The 19816-nt window shown below is 41.1% G+C and overlaps 3 protein-coding genes across 6 annotated transcripts; all 3 read left to right on the forward strand.

Moving 5' to 3' along the window:
* Positions 1-1528: 1528 nt before the first annotated feature.
* hspb7 (heat shock protein family, member 7 (cardiovascular)) lies at positions 1529-4343 on the forward strand. The gene is made up of 3 exons (XM_051425453.1): positions 1529-1923; positions 3429-3553; positions 3750-4343. The coding sequence occupies exons 1-3, from the start codon at positions 1752-1754 to the stop codon at positions 3927-3929; spliced, it is 477 nt and encodes a 158-aa protein (XP_051281413.1). The 5' UTR covers positions 1529-1751; the 3' UTR covers positions 3930-4343.
* Positions 4344-5364: 1021 nt separating this feature from the next.
* zbtb17 (zinc finger and BTB domain containing 17) lies at positions 5365-14246 on the forward strand. Of its 4 annotated transcripts, none has more exons than XM_051425449.1 (15): positions 5365-5459; positions 6759-7027; positions 7202-7381; positions 7644-7961; positions 8098-8187; positions 8511-8785; positions 9160-9302; positions 9409-9709; positions 9946-10033; positions 10685-10801; positions 10908-11028; positions 11252-11382; positions 11539-11802; positions 11963-12040; positions 12903-14246. In XM_051425449.1, exons 1-15 carry the CDS (start codon positions 5401-5403, stop codon positions 13328-13330), a joined length of 2862 nt encoding a protein of 953 aa, XP_051281409.1. In that variant the 5' UTR covers positions 5365-5400; the 3' UTR covers positions 13331-14246. The 4 variants fall into 4 exon arrangements, with proteins under 4 accessions (XP_051281409.1, XP_051281410.1, XP_051281412.1 ...); XM_051425450.1 differs by having other exon boundaries at positions 7647-7961; XM_051425452.1 differs by having other exon boundaries at positions 5367-5531.
* A 528-nt stretch (positions 14247-14774) lies between these two features.
* ddost (dolichyl-diphosphooligosaccharide--protein glycosyltransferase subunit (non-catalytic)) lies at positions 14775-19565 on the forward strand. Its single transcript, XM_051424720.1, has 11 exons — positions 14775-15033; positions 15906-16016; positions 16108-16194; positions 16351-16454; positions 16558-16652; positions 16921-17014; positions 17218-17366; positions 18017-18164; positions 18271-18391; positions 18519-18625; positions 18902-19565. Exons 1-11 carry the CDS (start codon positions 14799-14801, stop codon positions 19049-19051), a joined length of 1401 nt encoding a protein of 466 aa, XP_051280680.1. The 5' UTR covers positions 14775-14798; the 3' UTR covers positions 19052-19565.
* Positions 19566-19816: the final 251 nt, after the last annotated feature.

The following is a 19816-nucleotide window of genomic DNA, read 5'->3' on the forward strand; positions in this document are numbered from 1 at the left end:
AAGTTCAACTAAAGAGTAATGGACCCCATTCTTTTTATTGAAAAAGCCTGAAGAGTATAAAAAAAACCAGTCCTATGAAATGTTTTCAGCTTTTTGAAAATTGATACCAGCTGAGAACAGTTTGTCTTTCTTGTGTTATGAAATCTCCCCCCCCCCCCCCCAAACAAAATGATTCAGGGATCAGTAAAAATAAACAAATAAATAAATCATTGACATTTCATAACACATTTTCAGACCACCACTCTCTTTGGTCACCATGACAGCTCATTCAGAGGTGCATAACACTGTCTTGTCAATTTGAATAGAATGAACTCACAGTATTACTGCTGTTACTGGGGAGGGGAGGAGGCTCCTTGTGCTCGCTGTCAGGGAGGTTGGTGAGTTGCTGGGCTGGATTTAGACCTCCAGCAGGAGGCTCTGAGCCCTATACTGATAAGACTTGAAGCACATATCACTGTCATGTCATTTGTAATGCTGGGTAACCTTTCGAACAAGGCAGCAAAACAAAAGACGTCAACCTTTGTGTATTTCATTTCAACAGTGGACTGCCTTGAATTTCAATTTCAGGATGCCTGTGATTGCAGATATTTGATATTCGGGGCTGAGAAAGTGGGGTCAGTCGATAAATCAAAAGTGATGTGTTGTATGCGTCATATACAGGTCATTATAAGCAACCATTTGAAAAGATAATACGTAATGTCAGTGAGCCCATAAATGGATTTTAATGGATTAGCTGTCAGCAGCACTGACTAGAGAGGAGAGCTGTGAGTGTTTTCTAATCATGATGGGCTGTGCTCTCCATGGAGATATTAATAGCCACAAAGCAATGCCACTACTAAGTCCCTTGCTCCCACTGACGGCTTTGTTTTCAAGCGCATTCTTTCCATCTTTGTTTTGCTCTCAACTTATCCTCTGAGATAACAGACATGGCCCCTTTTTCCCTTTTCGCCTCACGTTCCTCACTCCATCCAGCACAGTGGGAGAAAACAGCGACCAAAGCAATCATTTGGTGTCGTGTGTATATCCATTTAATAAATAGATAACTTGAAGTGGGACTTTAGTTGAAAATGGGGCAGAAATCTTTCTAATGAGACAAAACTGTGCTGTGAAAACACTGGCTACTATGTCATTTAATGGCAGAACCATGTGAGGATCCAATTTCAGAACAAAGGCATGACACTGAATATTAAAAAAGCAGAATAAAGCAGACAGATGGAGCAATGGAGTGCAGGGATAATTAAAGAGGGAGCAAAGCTATTTCAGGGATAGTGTGTCTGAAATGACAACTGTTGCCCCCCTCGCCCCCTGCTCTTTCTCTACCTCTCTCTATCAAATCCCGCTCTCCCTCCTGCTCTTAACCTCTGGGTCTTCAATGCCCAGAACTTTTCCAACCACAGCCCCTTCTCTCCATCGCTCTGTGCGTCTCTTGATAAATATAGAACACTATTACCCTTTCCCAATGAGCTGTGACACACGTGCACACCGCCCAACCACGCTGGGGACCATACACTATATAAGGGCCAAGGATGAGTGGCTGCAGGAGAGTGGGAAAATAAGTGATCTTACCTAACACAAACAAGAAGAAAACAAATAGAAAGAAAAGGAAAGAAAGGAAGACTGCGTGTATTATTTTTTGCATTTAAGCCCCTGGAAGACTCCCAGACCAGCCACAAGAGGAGTCAACTCTCTCCGCCTCCCTCTTCCCTCCCTTTACTCTCCTCCTCTGCCTTACCCAGCACTCTCAGCCATCCATGAGTGTGACCAACTCCTCTGCCTATCGATCGGAGCGCAGTTTCCACCAGACTTCATCCTCGTCCTCGTCCTCATCCTCTAGTAACCCATACATGGAGAAGAGCCGGGGACTGTTCACTGAGGACTTTGGCTCCTTCATGAGGCCTGGGAGTGACGCCTTGGGGTTTTCCAGTAAGTTGGAAGCAATTTTAGTTCTCTGTATTTCATTTTGTATATAAAGGTAGTTTAAAAATAACAGCAACAGCAGCTTGGTGTGACAGTTTTGACTGTAAAGTAGATTTATGTCTGTGCTTCGGAGGAATTTGTTTAAAGTGTGGTGTTTTGTCCATAAAGTGGTAATAAAACATGTCTGAGTTCAGAGGAGGGAGACAACAGGCAGGAGTTCAAAAGGACTCTGGTGTGGTTGATGTGTGTGGACAAATGTGTTTCTAAGCGAGATAGTAGCCATGGTGAGGGAAAGAACAGATACACACAATAGAACACACTGTATTTTTGTAGAAATGGACACACTGTTTGGCTTCCTCTTTTAGGTTTTCCAGGCATTTGTGTGTTCAAAATACACAATAAGGTCAGAAGACATTTCACTTTATAGCGCCTGCTTCATCTTCCTGCTCAGTTATGTGTGAAGCCAGAGTGAACTGTCCTGTGTCGGTTCACTGCTGGTGCACACAGACTTGTGAATGTGTGACATCTGAACTTTAACTGGACTCACAGTCCATGTGGTCCATGTGCCTGGGGCAGAGCACAATTGTTTTGGTTGGTATGCTATAGGCGCAACGCAGGAGCCTGAGGGTGGGTGCAGCTAATGGGAAAGCAAGCCACACACATGCACGCACGCATGCAAGCTGGGGAATGCTGGACAGGCTGCCAGCAGTGTGACTTCACACACTGAGTATCCAGAATGACGCCTGCATAAGGAATGACCAGATGGTTACCCGGTGACCGGTGTACACACCAAATACATACACACACAGTTGGAGTGATGTCACACGATCAAACGAAGCTGCATTATGTGAAGTCAAAACTAATATCACACGCACACTCATTTCCATCCTGGTGACGTGTGTGACTGGGGATGACTGGCCAGTGGATCAGACTATGACTATCATGTTTCTCTACTGTATCCTGTTACTGTTTGCTGCTGCCGTGAACCTGTTTTCCCATACAGCTAATTAAAGCTGTGTTAATAAGTATTTTTTTATATTAACAATGAATCAGATGATTGTCTGTAATGCAAAAGGTGTTCTTCATAGTGACAAACCCACGGAGAATTATCACTCAACTGTTCCCCTCAGCTATACAGCACTTTCAGCCTATTTGAACTCATGGTTGTTGTTTTGTTCTGGCTCTGAAACCTGTGAAAAAGGCCTTAACTTATCTATTGTTCCTTCCTCGCTAAATTTGTAGCCAATTCTAATGATCATGATAATGGTCATCATTTTTAATTTTTCAGTTCAAAAAAAAAAAAAAAAAAAAAAGAAAACACCACCTGCTGGTATTGTAATTATCACCAGTCTGCAATTATCAGACCAGAGAGATGTGAGTGTACCCTCTTTAGGAAGTAGCTTAAATGAAAATTCAGTGAAAATGAATTGGCAAAGACAGAAATGTAGACGTTGCCTATTCCTGTTTCCCCCTGTGATCTAACATCATTTCTCATTTTGCTGTGGGTTTAGGTGGAGCTGGAAATATCAAGGCCCTTGGGGATTCCTATCAGTTCACGGTTGACGTGCGAGACTTCTCCCCTGAAGATGTCATCGTCACCACATCCAACAACCAGATTGAAGTTCATGCAGAAAAGGTGGGCGGCCTTCTTTGATCTGGAACGGTAATATGAGTCTCAAGGTGCTAAAACGATGTTAGGACCTTGAGACTGAAATCTTGGCAGGTTGCAGTAGTTGTCTAAATGTGAGCAGACCAATCACTTATCACAGCATGTATCTTCAGTCCCAGTAAATTAAATTCACTATTATTCTGTCGTGTCTTGTCTTGGACAGTTGGCCCAGGATGGCTCAGTGATGAACACTTTCACACACAAGTGCCAGCTACCTGAGGATGTGGACCCCACCTCAGTGACATCATCACTGGGTGCAGAGGGGACGCTAACAGTCAAAGCACGGCGGCACCCGGCCAAACACGAGCTGGTACAAACCTTCCGCACTGAGATCAAGATCTAGAGAGGGACCCACTTCCTCATCACAAAACCTCTCACTTCTTTGCATTTTTATGCTGCGTCCTCTATTTCTTGTCTTCACTGAAACCATTCTACTTTAAACACAGAGTTGGCACTGTGCTCTATAAAACATGCCACATCCTCCCATGACTACAACAAGGCCTGTTGCTGCTCATTTAGCTATATTCTGAGTTATTTCACCAGCAGCAATAGGTCATACCTGCACATAACATATTGAGACACAGGGGCTTGGACATGTACAGCATTTGGACAAAGACACAGAAATTAACTGATCAGTTCACTACTTCACTCCTTTCTTCAAACACAGTTCTAAAAACCTTTGCCACGTTAATAATAATTTATTGTATATTATTATTATTTGTGTGAATAAAATGATCCTGCTTTGACAATAAACATACGTCAGTGTCTTAGCCTTTTTATGGATGTATGGCATGACAGATTGTAACGTATGGGCCAGGAGTTTGGGAAGAGAGCTGGTTTTAGTAGCTTTTGCATGTATTACTGTCTTTATTCAACATGATGATGAATTAATAACCTATTTTGAAAGTATGACTGACTTAACACCATTGCACCACTAATACAATAATAATAGTGAACGCTATAAGACAAACTACTCTCAAAATCAACAAAAAACACTGAAGCATTAAGTAATTCTGTTTATTATTCTTCAAATATACATGGATCTAACATAATCAGTACTGTACAGCACAGTGGTTCCCAGATGGTGTGCCATGAGACAATCAGGTGTGCTGTGATATACTATGACAACCATACTGCAATATACAATGATACAAAAAGTTATGCATTCATTTTTAATTTACTATATCAGTGGCCTACTTTGCACGCACTTTGTAATTACATTACCTCATTCCTGCTGGTTTAAATGGGTGTGTTGTTGCTTTGATGCAATTTTACAAAGTTTCAAATAAATCTTTATAATATTTTGTTAATAAATATTTCATGAATGACAAGTTATTTGTCAAATTGTATTTAGCATTAGTAAATAAAAAGAAATGTTAACAGAATGGTAAGAGTGACACAGACGCTAGAGGCTTTTTTTCACTGATATGAATACAAGTGTGACTTTAGGTTTTGGCTGGCCCATATGTTCCCTGAGCACAAAAAGTTTGAAAACCACTAATATAGCACACTATGACCTAAAATTCAAATTTAAGAAAAATAAAGATGAGTTAACGCATTACAGGTGGGTTTATAGATGTCTATACAATAAACTGTATGTGTAACTCAGGTTATGAATATCTTTAGTGTTGCCGTGTGTCACCTACAAGAACTTTATTATCAACAGTGTATCACAGAGCTCGAGCCACAGCCATCGAGTCTATTGCGCCACCACGCGGTCATCATCAGCACAGCGCGTGTTCGCACTGCGCGTGCTCCAGTGACACATCCGGCCGGTCCCTATCAATCGATCAGAGAGAGGAAGATGGTGGTGGATGGAGTTAGCGGAGCAAGATCGATCACCGAAAAACTCGATTGGGTCTGTTTATCTCAAGTGAGTCAAACACTCCGGAACACCGCCTGGTCCGGCGGTTTGAAGCCGGAGTGAAGAAGCGATAACAGGAAGGTAATTCAGAAGTTAGTTTATGTTAAAATGGCGCTTGCACGAAGCGAAGAGAGCGAGCTAGCTGCGAAAACAACAAGGGATGAAGACAGGCCCGACTCGTCGCTCCGCCATCTTGTTCCTTCACTACATGCATGTCAAGGCACGCTAAATTAATCCCTGATAACAAAGCTGCAAGGATGGAGGAATTGTAATCGATGTATTGCACCGTCAAACCAAGCTGTCAAAACTTTTATAGAAGCGTGCTAAATTTCCAGTCACAAAATGAATTTACTGATGTTTAAGACCCCGATAGTTTGTGTCTAGATTTCAGCTGAAGCTAAACTGTGGTGTCATTCTGGTGAATTTCGCCATTTGTGGTTTACTCAGCTTTATGAAAGCTAGCTCACCTGTATTTTTGACTGATTGTTTTTTCATTGTTTGAACAGTTTGGGTTTAAAGTCTCAGGTACTGACGGTACTGGCTCGTACAGCACAAACCACACTTTCTACAAGATAAATAAAGTAACTTAGCATATTTTTATATTAACACAAAGCAAGACATAACCCTATACAAATGTTATTGTTGCACTGTAAAGTGTATTGATACAACCCATTGATCTAACCTTAGTGATGGATTCAAACCCAGATGGAACAGACGGTTCATTACATGTAAATATGAGTGAATTACAGGATGAAGTTGCACTGTTTTGCCAAACATTTTTGGTCAGATTACAGTAGGTCCATGTGGCAGTTTGACATGTGAGTAATGAGAATGGGGCTACTGTCGTTTTTGTGCTTCTTTCAAGCCAATGTGCTATTTTTTGGCTAATAACAATAGTACTTTATTACATTGAAATGATAAAATAATATAAATCCATTCATTAAAGTTCCTAGCTACAGTTTTAATACTGTGTAACTTTATTGATATAATAATATATAATATAATACTTTATTTTACTCACTTATATGGTTTTTGAGAGCTGATACTACTGTTTTTCCAGTGATGGCCTGTTTTGTTTAACATCTTTCATCTCACACCCTGGAATGAGCTTTAGTTGTCTCAATTACTGATAAAACTAGATTGCTTTACTGCTCAGGGAGGGGAGACAGTCAGGTGAACAACACTGATTGATTGGCATTGATTAATAAAAGGCCAATGATTATCATGCCAGTGCACAAACTGATACTACTGGTCCAGCTGACTATCAGCCTTTCCCTAATGTTACACATGTGACTCTATGCTTGTTAGCGGTCCACAACAGAACCTGTGCCTGCCTGCCAGCCTCTTCCACCATCCTCAAGCCTTCAGGACAATGGAGTTCCCATGGCACAGTGGGAAGGTCCTGGAACAGCTCAACCGCCAGCGCAAGCAGGGCCTGCTGTGTGACTGCACCTTTGTTGTGGACGGGGTGGACTTCAAGGCCCACAAAGCTGTCCTTGCGGCCTGCAGCGTCTACTTCCGCACTCTCTTCCTGGACCAGAAAGATGTGGTGCATCTGGACATCAGCAATGCAGCAGGTGGGTTCCTGTCAGACTGTGGACACATGTTTCTGCATACTTTCACATTGTGGATTTAATTGATTTTTGTCATCTTCAACTGCTCTGACTTTGCATACCATCACAATGCCTTACTTAAATAATAGTAGATGTGCTGTATAACCAGACCTGTTGTATTGTTGATTATCGTTTCAGGTTTGGGTCAGGTCCTAGAGTTTATGTACACCGCCAAGCTGAGTTTAAGTCCACAGAATGTAGAAGATGTGCTTGCTGTTGCTAACTTTCTACAGATGCAAGAAATTGTAAATGCCTGCTCTGCGTACCAGTCAATAGCAAACCCAGCTCCGTCCCTCATAACACTGGATTTTGCTGTTGGTGAGTCCATTCAGACTTTTGAGCTTTGAGCTGATATTAACCATTTATTAAAATTTGAATCTGGTAAAGTCTTTCTCTGATATGATGATTATGATACAATTCATGAAATCATGAATTTGACATTTTGTGCAAATTTGATCACTACTTCTACTCTGGTTACTTACTACTGTTTGTGATAAACTGTTAACCTACAATTCAATAATTGTCCACCATATTCTATTAAAATAAAGAAACATTTCTATCTAATCGTTGAATAAACCAGAAGAAAAAACAGGTGGAGTAGAGCAGAGAGAGGAACCGGAGAGTGACCTGGCAGAAGTGGCAACACAAGCCGAGGAAAGTCCTCCTAGCACCCCCATAGAAGACAAAGAGCCCACACAAAATCAGGAAGACTTAAAGGAAGACATCTCTACTGAAACAAAACAGCCTGTTTCTCAGCCCAGCCCTGCCAGAACCCACTCAGGCCGAGGACGACCCCCCAAAACCACCCCTGTTTCTGCTCAAAAGAAGACATCTGTAAAAAAGGAAGAAGAAAGTGTTGGATTTCAGGACGATCCCTCTGACACTGACTACACGCCCAGTAAGTACATAGTTATAGAATGTCTGTCCTTTTGTCATCTGTTGAAGGTCCACATGATGCATTACAGTGTGTGTAACAAGTGTTCATCTTTCTATTTGTCCAATAAACTAAGAAATACTTTCGCTTTTGTTTTCAGAATTCCAGTTGAAATCTGCTGGCCGCTCATCCTACATGAGCTCTCGGGGGAGAAGAATCAGGAAACCTCCTCGACGAAACTTCCCACCTGGTGAGCAGGTTGCGCTGGTTTACTCTGCTGCATCAACCCACATGACAGCCCTTTTCTCTAAGCTTTGCACTGGTTGTGGAATTTGTATTGTCATACAGAAACATATTACAGACAGTAAAAATTGTCTAGTAATTATTCTATTGTATAATTATTCCACACTAAATTCCATGTATCAGTTACAGGCTTAGAGTTTTAAGTGTCTTTCTGAAACTGCAGAGACTTATTATATATGATTTATTTTATATTATATTTTATTATTATAGCCATTGTCAGACTCCAGACAGTATGTCGATTACAAGAGTTCTGTGTTGTCACCCTCGTAGACAATGACTCAGAGGATGAAGGCACATCAAGGACAAAAACTGGGAAGAAGTTGGCAGAGCCGGCAGAAGTGGCCGGAGAACAGGAGGACGACCCAGAGGAGACCGGCGATGGGGAAACTGCTGATGATGATGAAGAGGAGGCTGGTGAGGAAGACGGCGAGCTAGTGGATGGAGTTGATTCGAGCAGCGAGGGAGAGGGCAGGCAAACTCAGTCCGCATCTATGAGCAGCCGATCCGAGTCGAAGCCTTACAGCTCCGTCACACACGAATGTGAGGTGAGAAATATCCGTCTGGGTGCAGGAGGGAGGAATAAAGTAACTTTTGTGCTTACATTTTTGTCAGACGGAATGCTGTTTTTAACTTGTACATATCAACTTTTTCATACAAGCTGTGGATTAGCACTGCTCGTCACTGGAAGAGAAAGCCCCAGGAACACTGAGCTCTTTAACCTAATGCATTCTCAATGTCTAATTTGCAATATAATATTTATTTGCGACATTTTGGTACTAGACTTTTATAATTTTGCCGGGGGGTTATTTTTGTAACTTCTGATCTACTCATCCCACTCCTACACACCTGTCTCATTAAATAGATGTGCAGGATTTTTTCCGCCAGCTCACTCTTCACAACATGTTTTTCTTCTATCTAGGACTGTGGGAAGAAATTTACCCACACTGGTAATTTCAAGAGACACATGCGTATTCACACAGGAGAGAAGCCTTTCAGCTGTCGGGACTGCAACAAGGCTTTCTCTGACCCGGCAGCCTGTAAAGCCCACGAGAAAACCCACAGGTGAATTACTCACATTTAGTTTACCTGCACTATGTTTTACCCACATAGGCCTACTGAGCTCTGCCAAGTTTGTATGAAATTAAATTGAGCTCTCATTGCCCATTAGCCCTCTGAAGCCATACTGCTGCATGACCTGTGGAAAGAGCTACCGCCAGATCAGCCTGCTCAACCTGCACCGCAAACGCCACACAGGCGAGGCGCGGTACAGCTGCGAAGTGTGCGGCAAGCTCTTCACCACATCTGGCAACCTGAAGCGCCACCAGCTGGTGCACAGCGGCGAGAAGCCATACCACTGTGACTTCTGTGAGAAGGCCTTCTCTGACCCCACCGCCAAGATGCGACATCTGGAGACGCACGACACGGAGAAGGGCAACAAGTGTCCACACTGCGACAAACGCTTTAACCAGGTAATAACATGTTCTGGAAGGTTTTGCTTCTCTGTGGAAAAACAGAAGCCATAATATTTTAATATTAAACATTATATATTATACCAACATAATGCTATGAATGCAGATTTTCAGACAAACGTTATAATATCTTTAATTGTAGAGTTGCAACATGAACATATAATTGCCAGTAAAATGTTATGGAGCATACTATATCAAATGTGTTAACTCGTTATCTGATTCTCTGTTTTCTTTAGGTGGGAAATCTTAAGGCTCACTTAAAAATCCACATCACTGACGGACCTCTGAAGTGCAAGGAGTGTGGCAAACAGTTTACTACTTCAGGTAAGAACATAGTATGACCATATGTTATATTTATATAAGGAGGTTGAAGTTTTTAACCGAAACAGATGAAAGACTTCATTTCTCAACAAATTGAAATTCTACCCAAACTCTCTCAAACGTGACGATTCCTGCTTTTCTCCTTTTTTATGATTGTAAATAGCATGTGTTTAGGTTTGGGACTTTTATATGACTGTGAATTGATATTCGTTAGTTGCCACCCTACTGTTGTCACATGATTTCAGTTAGAGTTAGTGAGCCGCTACCAGTGGTGTGAATACACAGAGCCACAGTTAACTAGTCATACAAACGCCCTGTTGTACGTGAGCCTGATAACTGAAATGTGAGATTTTGTGGTGTGGGGGGATCTGTAAGGGGGTTGACTGACATGACGTAGCATTTACTGAGCATTTATAATCATCTACCACCTTTTCAAACATTTATATGTTATTTCAACCATTCAGAAGAATGGCATAAAGTATACAGTGGCACCCATTAGTCAGATTTTTTTTAACCATTTTATCTGGAGCAAACACAGTTCGACCTGTTTTTAGTTTGTCTGCATGTTATCTAAAGGACTAAAGGACTTCTGCAGTGGTATCTTTGCTTTGAGGCATTTGGCCTAACCTTTATGTGATGGTATCTGCTTTTTAGGTAATCTAAAGAGACACCTGCGGGTTCACAGTGGGGAGAAACCATACATCTGTATGCACTGCCAGAGAGCTTTCAGTGACCCTGGAGCTCTGCAGCGGCACGAACGCATTCACACAGGTACTCCCATGACATTCAGATGGACTATGGGATGTGAAGGCAACATATATGATTCAGTATATTGTCTACATCCCACCAAGGTGAGACTGTAATTCATGTTTTACAGGAGAGAAGCCCTGTGTCTGTCTTATCTGCGGGAAAGCCTTTACCCAGGCCAGCTCACTCATCGCTCACGTCCGGCAGCACACTGGAGAAAAGCCTTACGTGTGTGATCGCTGTGGCAAAAGGTAAGCAAGCAGATAAATCCATGCTGTAACAGAAGGCTCATTTTCCACTGAGGTCACATGTATGGCTTAGCAGGTGTTTTGTTAAGTCTATCATCAAAAAGTAATATACTGACATGAATGTGAGAGAAAACTTTTTTTTTTTTAATCGACCCTTTAATTGCAATGCCGGGTGAATGTAGGAAGCCAGGTGAAAGATGTATCTTGTGTCTGTCTCTCTGGACAGGTTTGTGCAGTCGAGTCAACTGGCCAATCACATTCGGCATCATGACAATGTCCGGCCACACAAGTGTCAGATGTGCAACAAGGCATTTGTTAATGTAGGAGACCTGTCGAAGCACATTATCATTCACACAGGTATGGTCAAAATTGTTATTAAATAATTATCTGGCTTCACGTTAATGGAGGAAATAGGTAGACAGCCTTTAAGTCTCTGATACTATTCCTCTACATCCAGCAGAGCTCACTGCTTTCAGCCATTCTTCTCTCCTTCTGTTCGTCCTGCTCTCTCAGGGGAGAAACCTTTCCTGTGCGATAAATGCGGCCGTGGGTTCAACCGGGTGGATAATCTGCGCTCCCACGTCAAGACCGTCCACCACGGCAAGGCCGGCATGAAGCGACTGGTGGTAGCCGGTGGCAACACAGATGATGGGGCTGATGGGTGCACAGGGGCATCCACATCCGACAGCGAGATCAACATAGTTACCGTCACCACAGAGGACATCGTCACCCTGGCAACTGAGGCCCTGGCAGCCAGCGCTGTAGCTCAGCTGACAGGTCAGACAGAATCTTCAAGGCCGAGTTCAGTGATCTGAGGGGAAATGTCAATGTCCTGCTACAGATAGTACCCTTAACTTGTGCAGATAATGAAAGAAGCATGAGGGATTAAAGGGCTTAGTCAGTGTATGTTTACTGTGTGTTCTGTGTCTGTTTACAGTTGTTCCAGTGGCTGCAGATGAGACGGAGGCTTTGAAAGCTGAAATCACCAAAGCAGTAGAGAAAGTGCAAGAAGCAGGTAAGACAGCAAGGAAGTCACTATAGTATATAAACATAAACAATATAGCATTAGAAAACCACAAAAACAATGGGGTCAGGAACAGCACATCAGACTTAACAGGATATCAGACACAGGTTGGGATACAGATAATTAATAATTGTATTTGTTATTATCAATTATATTTAATTAATACTGACCGATACAAGACCATCAGCAAAAAGGTTGGACATTTCTATATCGTTATCCTAATGCCTTTCACCGAGTTGGATTCACTCAGATTCCCCTTGAGTCATTAAAACGAGCTGTAGAAACACTATCGCTTTGTTCCACAAAGGCTGACAGAATCAGAACAAAATAAAAGTTTCTTGAAGGGGCTTTAAGTAATATTTGTGTAGGTTTGAAACTGCATTACAACAGTGTAATAAGCTTGATTAAAAAATATATATATATATAAGTGTTAGGATGTTGAGAAAAAATAACCTCACCACATGGCCTATTAATAGTTCTGCAGCTTTAGATGATATCAGAGTACAGAGTTGGTCCAGTTGTCAGTGAGTTGTAATGGTGAAATGGAAATTTCATCTGAGCATTTTAAGGACTTGTCTAAAGCCCAGGTTCAAAGTTCAGTTTTGTATTACTGTAAATTGGCTAATATATATACTATACTACTTTACTTTATACTGTTTTTATACTTTTTATTGCTGAATAAATCTGAAAGGTAAATTGGTTAGATAATTGTGTTTCTGTCATAACTTGCCTAATGTTGTCAAATGCTGCTGTTTTAGTTTCATTCTAAGACACAGAGGCTGTACCTCTAAAGGAAACAGTATGAGAAATGTGAATGGCTAACCTTGTTTTTCAACCCTTCTTCTGTTCCCAGACCCCAACACGCAGATCTTGTACGCTTGTGACTCGTGTGGTGATAAATTCTTGGACGCCAGCTCCCTAGCCCAGCACGTACGCATACACACAGCTCAGGCCTTGGTCATGTTTCAGGCAGATTCTGACTTCTACCAGTACACCACAGCCACCGCCACTGAGGGAGATTCTGCCACAACATGGCAACCCACAGCCGAACAGGTCATCCAGGAAGGAGAGCTGATCTTCCGTGCCCAGGATGAAGAGGGAGAGGCAGAGGGAGGAATGGTGGAGGAGACACAAGAACAGGAAGAAGGGTCAGGAGGGGTGATTCATGAGGAAGGGAGGGAGGATGGAGAGGTGGAAACAAATGCAGAGGGGAAAGATGAAGCTGCAGCAGAGGTACAAGAGGAAAAAGAAGAGGAGATGGAATGTGAGACTCAGGCGTAGTGGGGCACATTTGTGTGTGAAATACTGCTTGTAACAGAAATCTAATTTATACAGGAGAAGAAACTACAAAAAATTAAGTGAGTCGATGAAGCCTCAGAGTTTCACATGTCATGATGTTAACTGGATTCATAACATACAAGACTTTTTAAACAGCTTTATATTAGGATCTATGGTCAGAAATCGTGTTTTTGCCAGCCCTAATTCCAGAAAGCGAGGTGATATCCAGGGATTTGGTAAATATTGTTGAGAATTCTTTCAGATGGTTATACTACTTTGTATAGTTTGATTATTTTTAGACTGAAATGCAGGAATATGCATTGTCCTTTGTATAAAACATGTAGATCACGATTCTGTCTTACCTAATATAGCTTCGTGTTATTTTTCCATTTCACTCTGATGAGATATGTACATTTTCCTTAAATAGTCAAAATATTTTATTGTACTTAGTTGAAGTATTTTCATGAAAAGCACATTATACAGAGATTATCCACATGAACTTGTGGGGGTATTAAAGATTTAATAGGGGTAATTATCACCTCCTTTTTACAGAAGTGGGATGTCATGCATTCATGTAGTGGCAAACATTGTAAATGCTGTGCATGTATATTTGTATATATTGTTTATGTGTCCTCTAAAAAGTCTTAATACCTCTGATAAAAGATAAAAATAAATATGTGTGGTGATGACAAAGTGGTGAACAATTCTCAGTTTCACACTGATGACAAGACAGCTTGGTACACACCTGGTATTGCAGTAAACTGGTCATATTGGTCACTTTACCTGTCACCAACGGTATTATGTCATTATTTTGTCTGTTGATGAACACCGTACAAGATGCCCTATTAAATATCAGTAACATTGCTTAACCTCTTTGGAAGTCACCATCTAATCAATAAAGATACATCACACAGTCTGACCAGCCTTGTGTTGTGTTGTTAGTTTTATATAAAAACAATGTACTGCTACTTGTTTCCTTAACGTCTACAGTGCTCATAGAATTCCTGAAATATCAGAGTTTGGAAAAGCACGTTCCAGTTACGTAAAGTAATAAAATGTATAAATTCAATAGGGAAAATAAAGCATGTGACATATAGAATAATAACTTGTGTTACTACATTTAATAGGTTGTTTTCAGCCAGACAAATTATTTGCAACCATACTGCATCTCTTAAGATAAACAACAAACATTTCGAGGTTATAAGTCATTTAGGCCCTTGAATGAACTCATCATAAAGTCGTGGAGTTATTGATCTTGGTTATGATCATCCAATAAATATGGTAGGAATGATCATTTCAGTCAGATCCATGCCGATCCATGCTCTAGACTTGTATTCTTCCGTGATTGTCAGTCTTATAATAAAGCTTTCGTCCCATTGGCGGAGTTGCGACGCGTTCCTCTCTGTGATTGGCTGGATCTAAGGTCAAAGTTAACTCGACTGCTAACGCTGACGTCGACTTCTGCAGCAAAATGGCGTCGTTGACAGGAGACGTGCAGACGAGCCGGTCCTGTTCTTTATCATCGTGCAAAAAACGGACCGGAATAATGACCCAAAGGAGGTTCAGACTTTTGGACAACAATGTCCTTTTATTCCTTTCGTTAGCTTCCATGTTGCATTGCGCTTTGGCTGACGGGAAAACGTTGGTCCTGCTGGACAACCTCAACATCAGAGACACCCATTCAATCTTCTTCCGCAGTCTAGCAGGTCAGTACGAGATTCGTGTTTTATTCGTCTTTAAACATCATAACACCTCTGTGCCATTATAGACCGCCTTGTATTACACACAGGTCTCTGAATGGGACTAAAGAGCCTATTGGGCTTAAGACTGTACACCTGTGCGTCACGTAGCACAGCAAGGCGGCTAACGTTAGCTTTATTATGTTCGCTGTGTCTCGCCAAACTTCATTCAAGTCTCTGTCAGTTTAATGTATTTCTACTTAAATAATGGCAGTGTACACGCTTCGTTATGTTATATTATACTGCATCAAATCGATACGGGGCTAGTATTCATTTCGGCACACCTCTAGTACACCAAATAGTTAATAATTAAAAATAATATCTATATTTTGTAGTCATCTTCATGCAAACATGAGTTTACACCCGATGTAAGTTAATTGGTCGAGGTACATGAGAGTAACTTTATTTGTGTATACATGCAGTTGTTAACAGGATGTCAACATAATATCCGGGCCTGGTTTAATGAAACACTTGCTAGCAGGTACATAAAGTAGTGCAGGAAGCCCACTTTCCATTTGAGCTGTAGAATTTAATATTTGTAGGCAGTCATAATAGGAGGGATTTATACTGTATAAAGAGAGTCGTCTAATAATATTACTATTGCAACCAAAAATACATGACTTGTAATAATGGTGGTGCTGCTTCACACTTGTTATAATAACTGACATTAGTATTACAATCTTATTAGCTATTACATCAGTGCTTATAAAGGTTTAATGGTGTTATAACAATGGATCTTCTCAATCCTTAGAAACTTCAATGCAATGTATTGCCATTTTGTCTAAGTTACTGCAGAAATGTTTTACGAGTGCAGCTGATAATGTATCTCTGCTTTTCAGATCGTGGCTTTGACATCTCATTCAAGACCGCTGATGATCCCTCCCTATCTCTGATCAAATACGGCCAGTTCCTGTACGACCATTTAATCATCTTCGCACCATCAGTTGAGGGTAAATTTCACACTCTTCAAAATCAGATTGTGTTTGCCTTGTTGAAACAATCTTTAAAAAAAAAAAAAAATATATTTTTGATCATTTGCAGACTTTGGAGGAAATATTAATGTGGAGACTATTACATCCTTCATTGATGGCGGAGGCAATGTCCTGGTTGCTGCCAGCTCAGATATTGGTCAGTTGATATCCAAAAGCTTTTGCTGTGATAATATATAACCTATATAGTATATATATATATATATATATATATATATATATATATATATATATACATATATATATGTATATATATATATACATAATATTGTCTATATTAACTCCTCCCTCACAGGTGACCCTCTGAGGGAGCTGGGTAGTGAGTGTGGCATCGAGTTTGATGAGGAAAAGACTGCTGTCATTGACCATCACAACTTTGATGTGTCTGACCCTGGAGAGGTAAACAGAGCTCTGTTTATAAAGCAGGCACATCCTGTTTCACAAATTCAGTCAGGACTGACACTCCCTGTTGTCATTTATAAGTGATCATTCTTGTCTCCAGCACACCATGATTGTTGCTGATCCAGAGAACCTGCTGAAAGCTCCAACTATTGTCGGCAAACCCACCAATAAACCTGTTTTGTTCAAGGGTGTTGGGTAAGCACAACTGAACACAATTTAAAAGTATCTAACTGCACTTCCTCACCCTAACACTCAGTATGTTGACATTGTTGCTATTCCATAAAAGACATTCACTCACTGCTCTTGTTTACGAGTTTGAAATAATTACTTTATTAAATACTGTGCTTGGCTGTAGCAGAGACTTCTGAATAAAGAAACAGCATAGAAATGGTCAAAGATTAGCTGCAGTGCAAATGCAAATCATAGATTTGACTAACATGCCATTCCTCCCCCTCCCTTCCAGCATGGTGGCAGACCCAGAGAACCCTCTTGTTCTGGACATCCTTACCGGTTCTTCCACTTCCTACTCCTTTTTCCCAGACAGACCCATCTCTCAGGTATGACCACTGAGTTTAACAAATACATCAGATTGTTAATTAAAAAGAAGTTTAATAGTAAAGAAAGTTTTCCCTATAGTATAAGTTTAGATATATTTTTCTTGCTTAGGACAGCCTAATATTCTCTGGATTAGAAATTAACTACACAGTATTAACATCATTAGCTTTGTTTCTGACTCATATTTTTTCTTCTACTTCTCCAGTACCCCCATGCTGTTGGCAAAAACACCCTGCTGATTGCCGGCCTTCAGGCCAGAAACAACGCCAGAGTAGTGTTCAGCGGCTCCCTGGACTTCTTCAGCGATGCCTTCTTTAACTCCGCTGTGCAGAAGACCACACCTGGCTCCCAGAGGTAGTCTTCACTGTTCATCACATCTCTTATTTTCTGTCTCATGGATCCTATTACAGCTTTCACTCACTAAATCCAAACTGTCATCAGTGACATTCTGGTCACTATCAGGTTTTTTTTCCATGTGAACAGGTGTTCTGTTACTACTCAGCTGCGTTTAATGCTGTAATGAACATAATATTTGTGTAACTCATCAAGCTAATAAGGAAAGTCGTCTTACATTGTGTTAGAAGAAGTATTAAGGTATTACATTTAAAATTTGTGTAGTTAAAGAAGCTTTCATTTTTGTTGATTTTGGCGGCCACATGTGGACAAAAGGCGGTAGTGCCTCATTGATTTGAAGGGGAATCTGACCTGTTGGCAGGCATTAAGAATAATTCCATAAACATAGCCAGTCTTACTGCTGATGGTCTTATAGAGGCATCAGTATTACATTTAGAGTTTCACAACCAGTTAAAAACTCCTTTTAGTACGTCTAGCATGTATATAAGGATGTAACGACTGCTGACAAACATGGTTGGTATAGAAGATTTACTGACAAACAGTAAAATATCGATCAGTTCTACTGTACAATATGTAATAAAACAAACTATATACCATCAGATATGGACGACTCACTGGACTAAATCAAATTTTGTTGTCGTCTTTGTTAGGCACGAGCAGACGGGGAACATGGAGCTGGCTGAGGCTCTGTCTCGCTGGGTGTTCAAAGAGGCTGGAGTCCTCAGGGTGGGAGCTGTTACCCATCATCCTGTCGGAGAGACCACTCCCCCTGCAGCATACACGATCACCGACCTTGTGGTGAGTTTAGAGTTTTAGTGGCTTATGTGAACAGTTAACACCCTAAAGACTGCTCTGTGTATCTTTTATACGTACATCTCAATGAGTGTAAAACTCCCCCACGCAGGAGTACAGCATCGTCATTGAGATGTTGTCCGAGGGCCGCTGGGTTCCCTTCGATGGAGATGATATTCAGCTTGAGTTTGTGAGGATCGATCCATTCGTCAGGACTTATCTCAAGAAAAATGGTATGTTGCTGTGGATATAGAACATTTTAATTCATGCTAACAAGTTAAGTGTATTGTATCTCTGTGATTGGGGGGTTTGCGGCCACAAACTGCATCGACTATAAATGCTGTGTTGTCTCTCTTCTAGGAGGTAAATACAGCATCCAGTTCAAGCTGCCTGATGTGTACGGGGTCTTCCAGTTTAAGGTGGACTACAACCGACTGGGATACACACATCTCTACTCCTCCACTCAGGCAAGTTAATCAGGTTTAGGACACTTCAAACCACTGATATGGTGATTGTATGGATCGCCATGCAAGTGACAAATGGAAGGACAGAAATACTAGAGATTGATCATCTTTATTTGGTACCAGTAATCTCGTGACCACATCACATATTACTTAAAAGTCTACTCTCTGAGTATTGTGTCTTGGAACCGGTTCACCTTGCATTTGCATTTAACTTTCATCTAACAACCACGCTTTAATATGTGGTGGGCTAACTTGTACCATTTTGTTTCTTTATCACAGGTGTCCGTGCGTCCCCTGCAGCACACTCAGTATGAGCGTTTCATCCCCTCAGCCTACCCATACTATGCCAGCGTCTTCTCCATGATGGCAGGACTCTTCGTCTTCAGCATAGTCTTCCTGCACATGAAAGAGAAGGAGAAGTCAGACTAATACAGAGAAACAACGCGGGACGGGATAACAAGATTACAGAATTGAACTTGCGGTGTGAAGAGCTGAAATTGAATGTCTTGAATCTTCACACAGGGACTTGGACTGCAGTCCTCTGTAAAAAATACAGTATCTGTTTGGTTATTGGGGTACTCAACTAACATGGGTCTGGAGGACAGAATGGGGTTCTGACTGTAACGCTGTGGTTGGGTTTTTTTTTTTTTTGTTTTTTTTTGTACTCTGAAATCACTCAAAGGCCCGTTAATGTCCTGAAGTCAGTCAGCGTTTGTATAAAGTTACTTTACTTTTGATAAAAGTATCTCCTAAGTATAGCATTCACCTTGGAATATGAAAGAAATCCATATGAAAATTTGACCCACATTTTCTCAATCAGGAAAGGTTATTGTGATAACTACATGCACTGAATATGCCATTCATATGTATTTGGTAAGACCTTAATGTGTTTCCAAAAAAGTTGGAGTCATCTTAACAACAAAATAAAATATTGACATTCCAATCTGTGTAAATTACTGTCCTTTCCTATGACATGGAGTTTTTGGTTGTAGCGACGTACACTGCTGGGTTTTTGGTATGGATATTCTCGCCAAACACAAAGAAAAACATGGCGAATTGAATTTCTAGCTGCTTCGCAAAAACTTGCATATAGACACAACATGACTGGCGGGCAGTGGTCATAAATCTTATCCACCTTGCAGTGTGTGAAAGGTCCGGGTCGAACCTCTACAAACGGGGCTTGCTTCCCCCACG

Source organism: Dicentrarchus labrax, unplaced genomic scaffold (genome assembly GCF_905237075.1).
Source record: "Dicentrarchus labrax unplaced genomic scaffold, dlabrax2021, whole genome shotgun sequence".
NCBI lineage: Eukaryota > Metazoa > Chordata > Actinopteri > Moronidae > Dicentrarchus > Dicentrarchus labrax.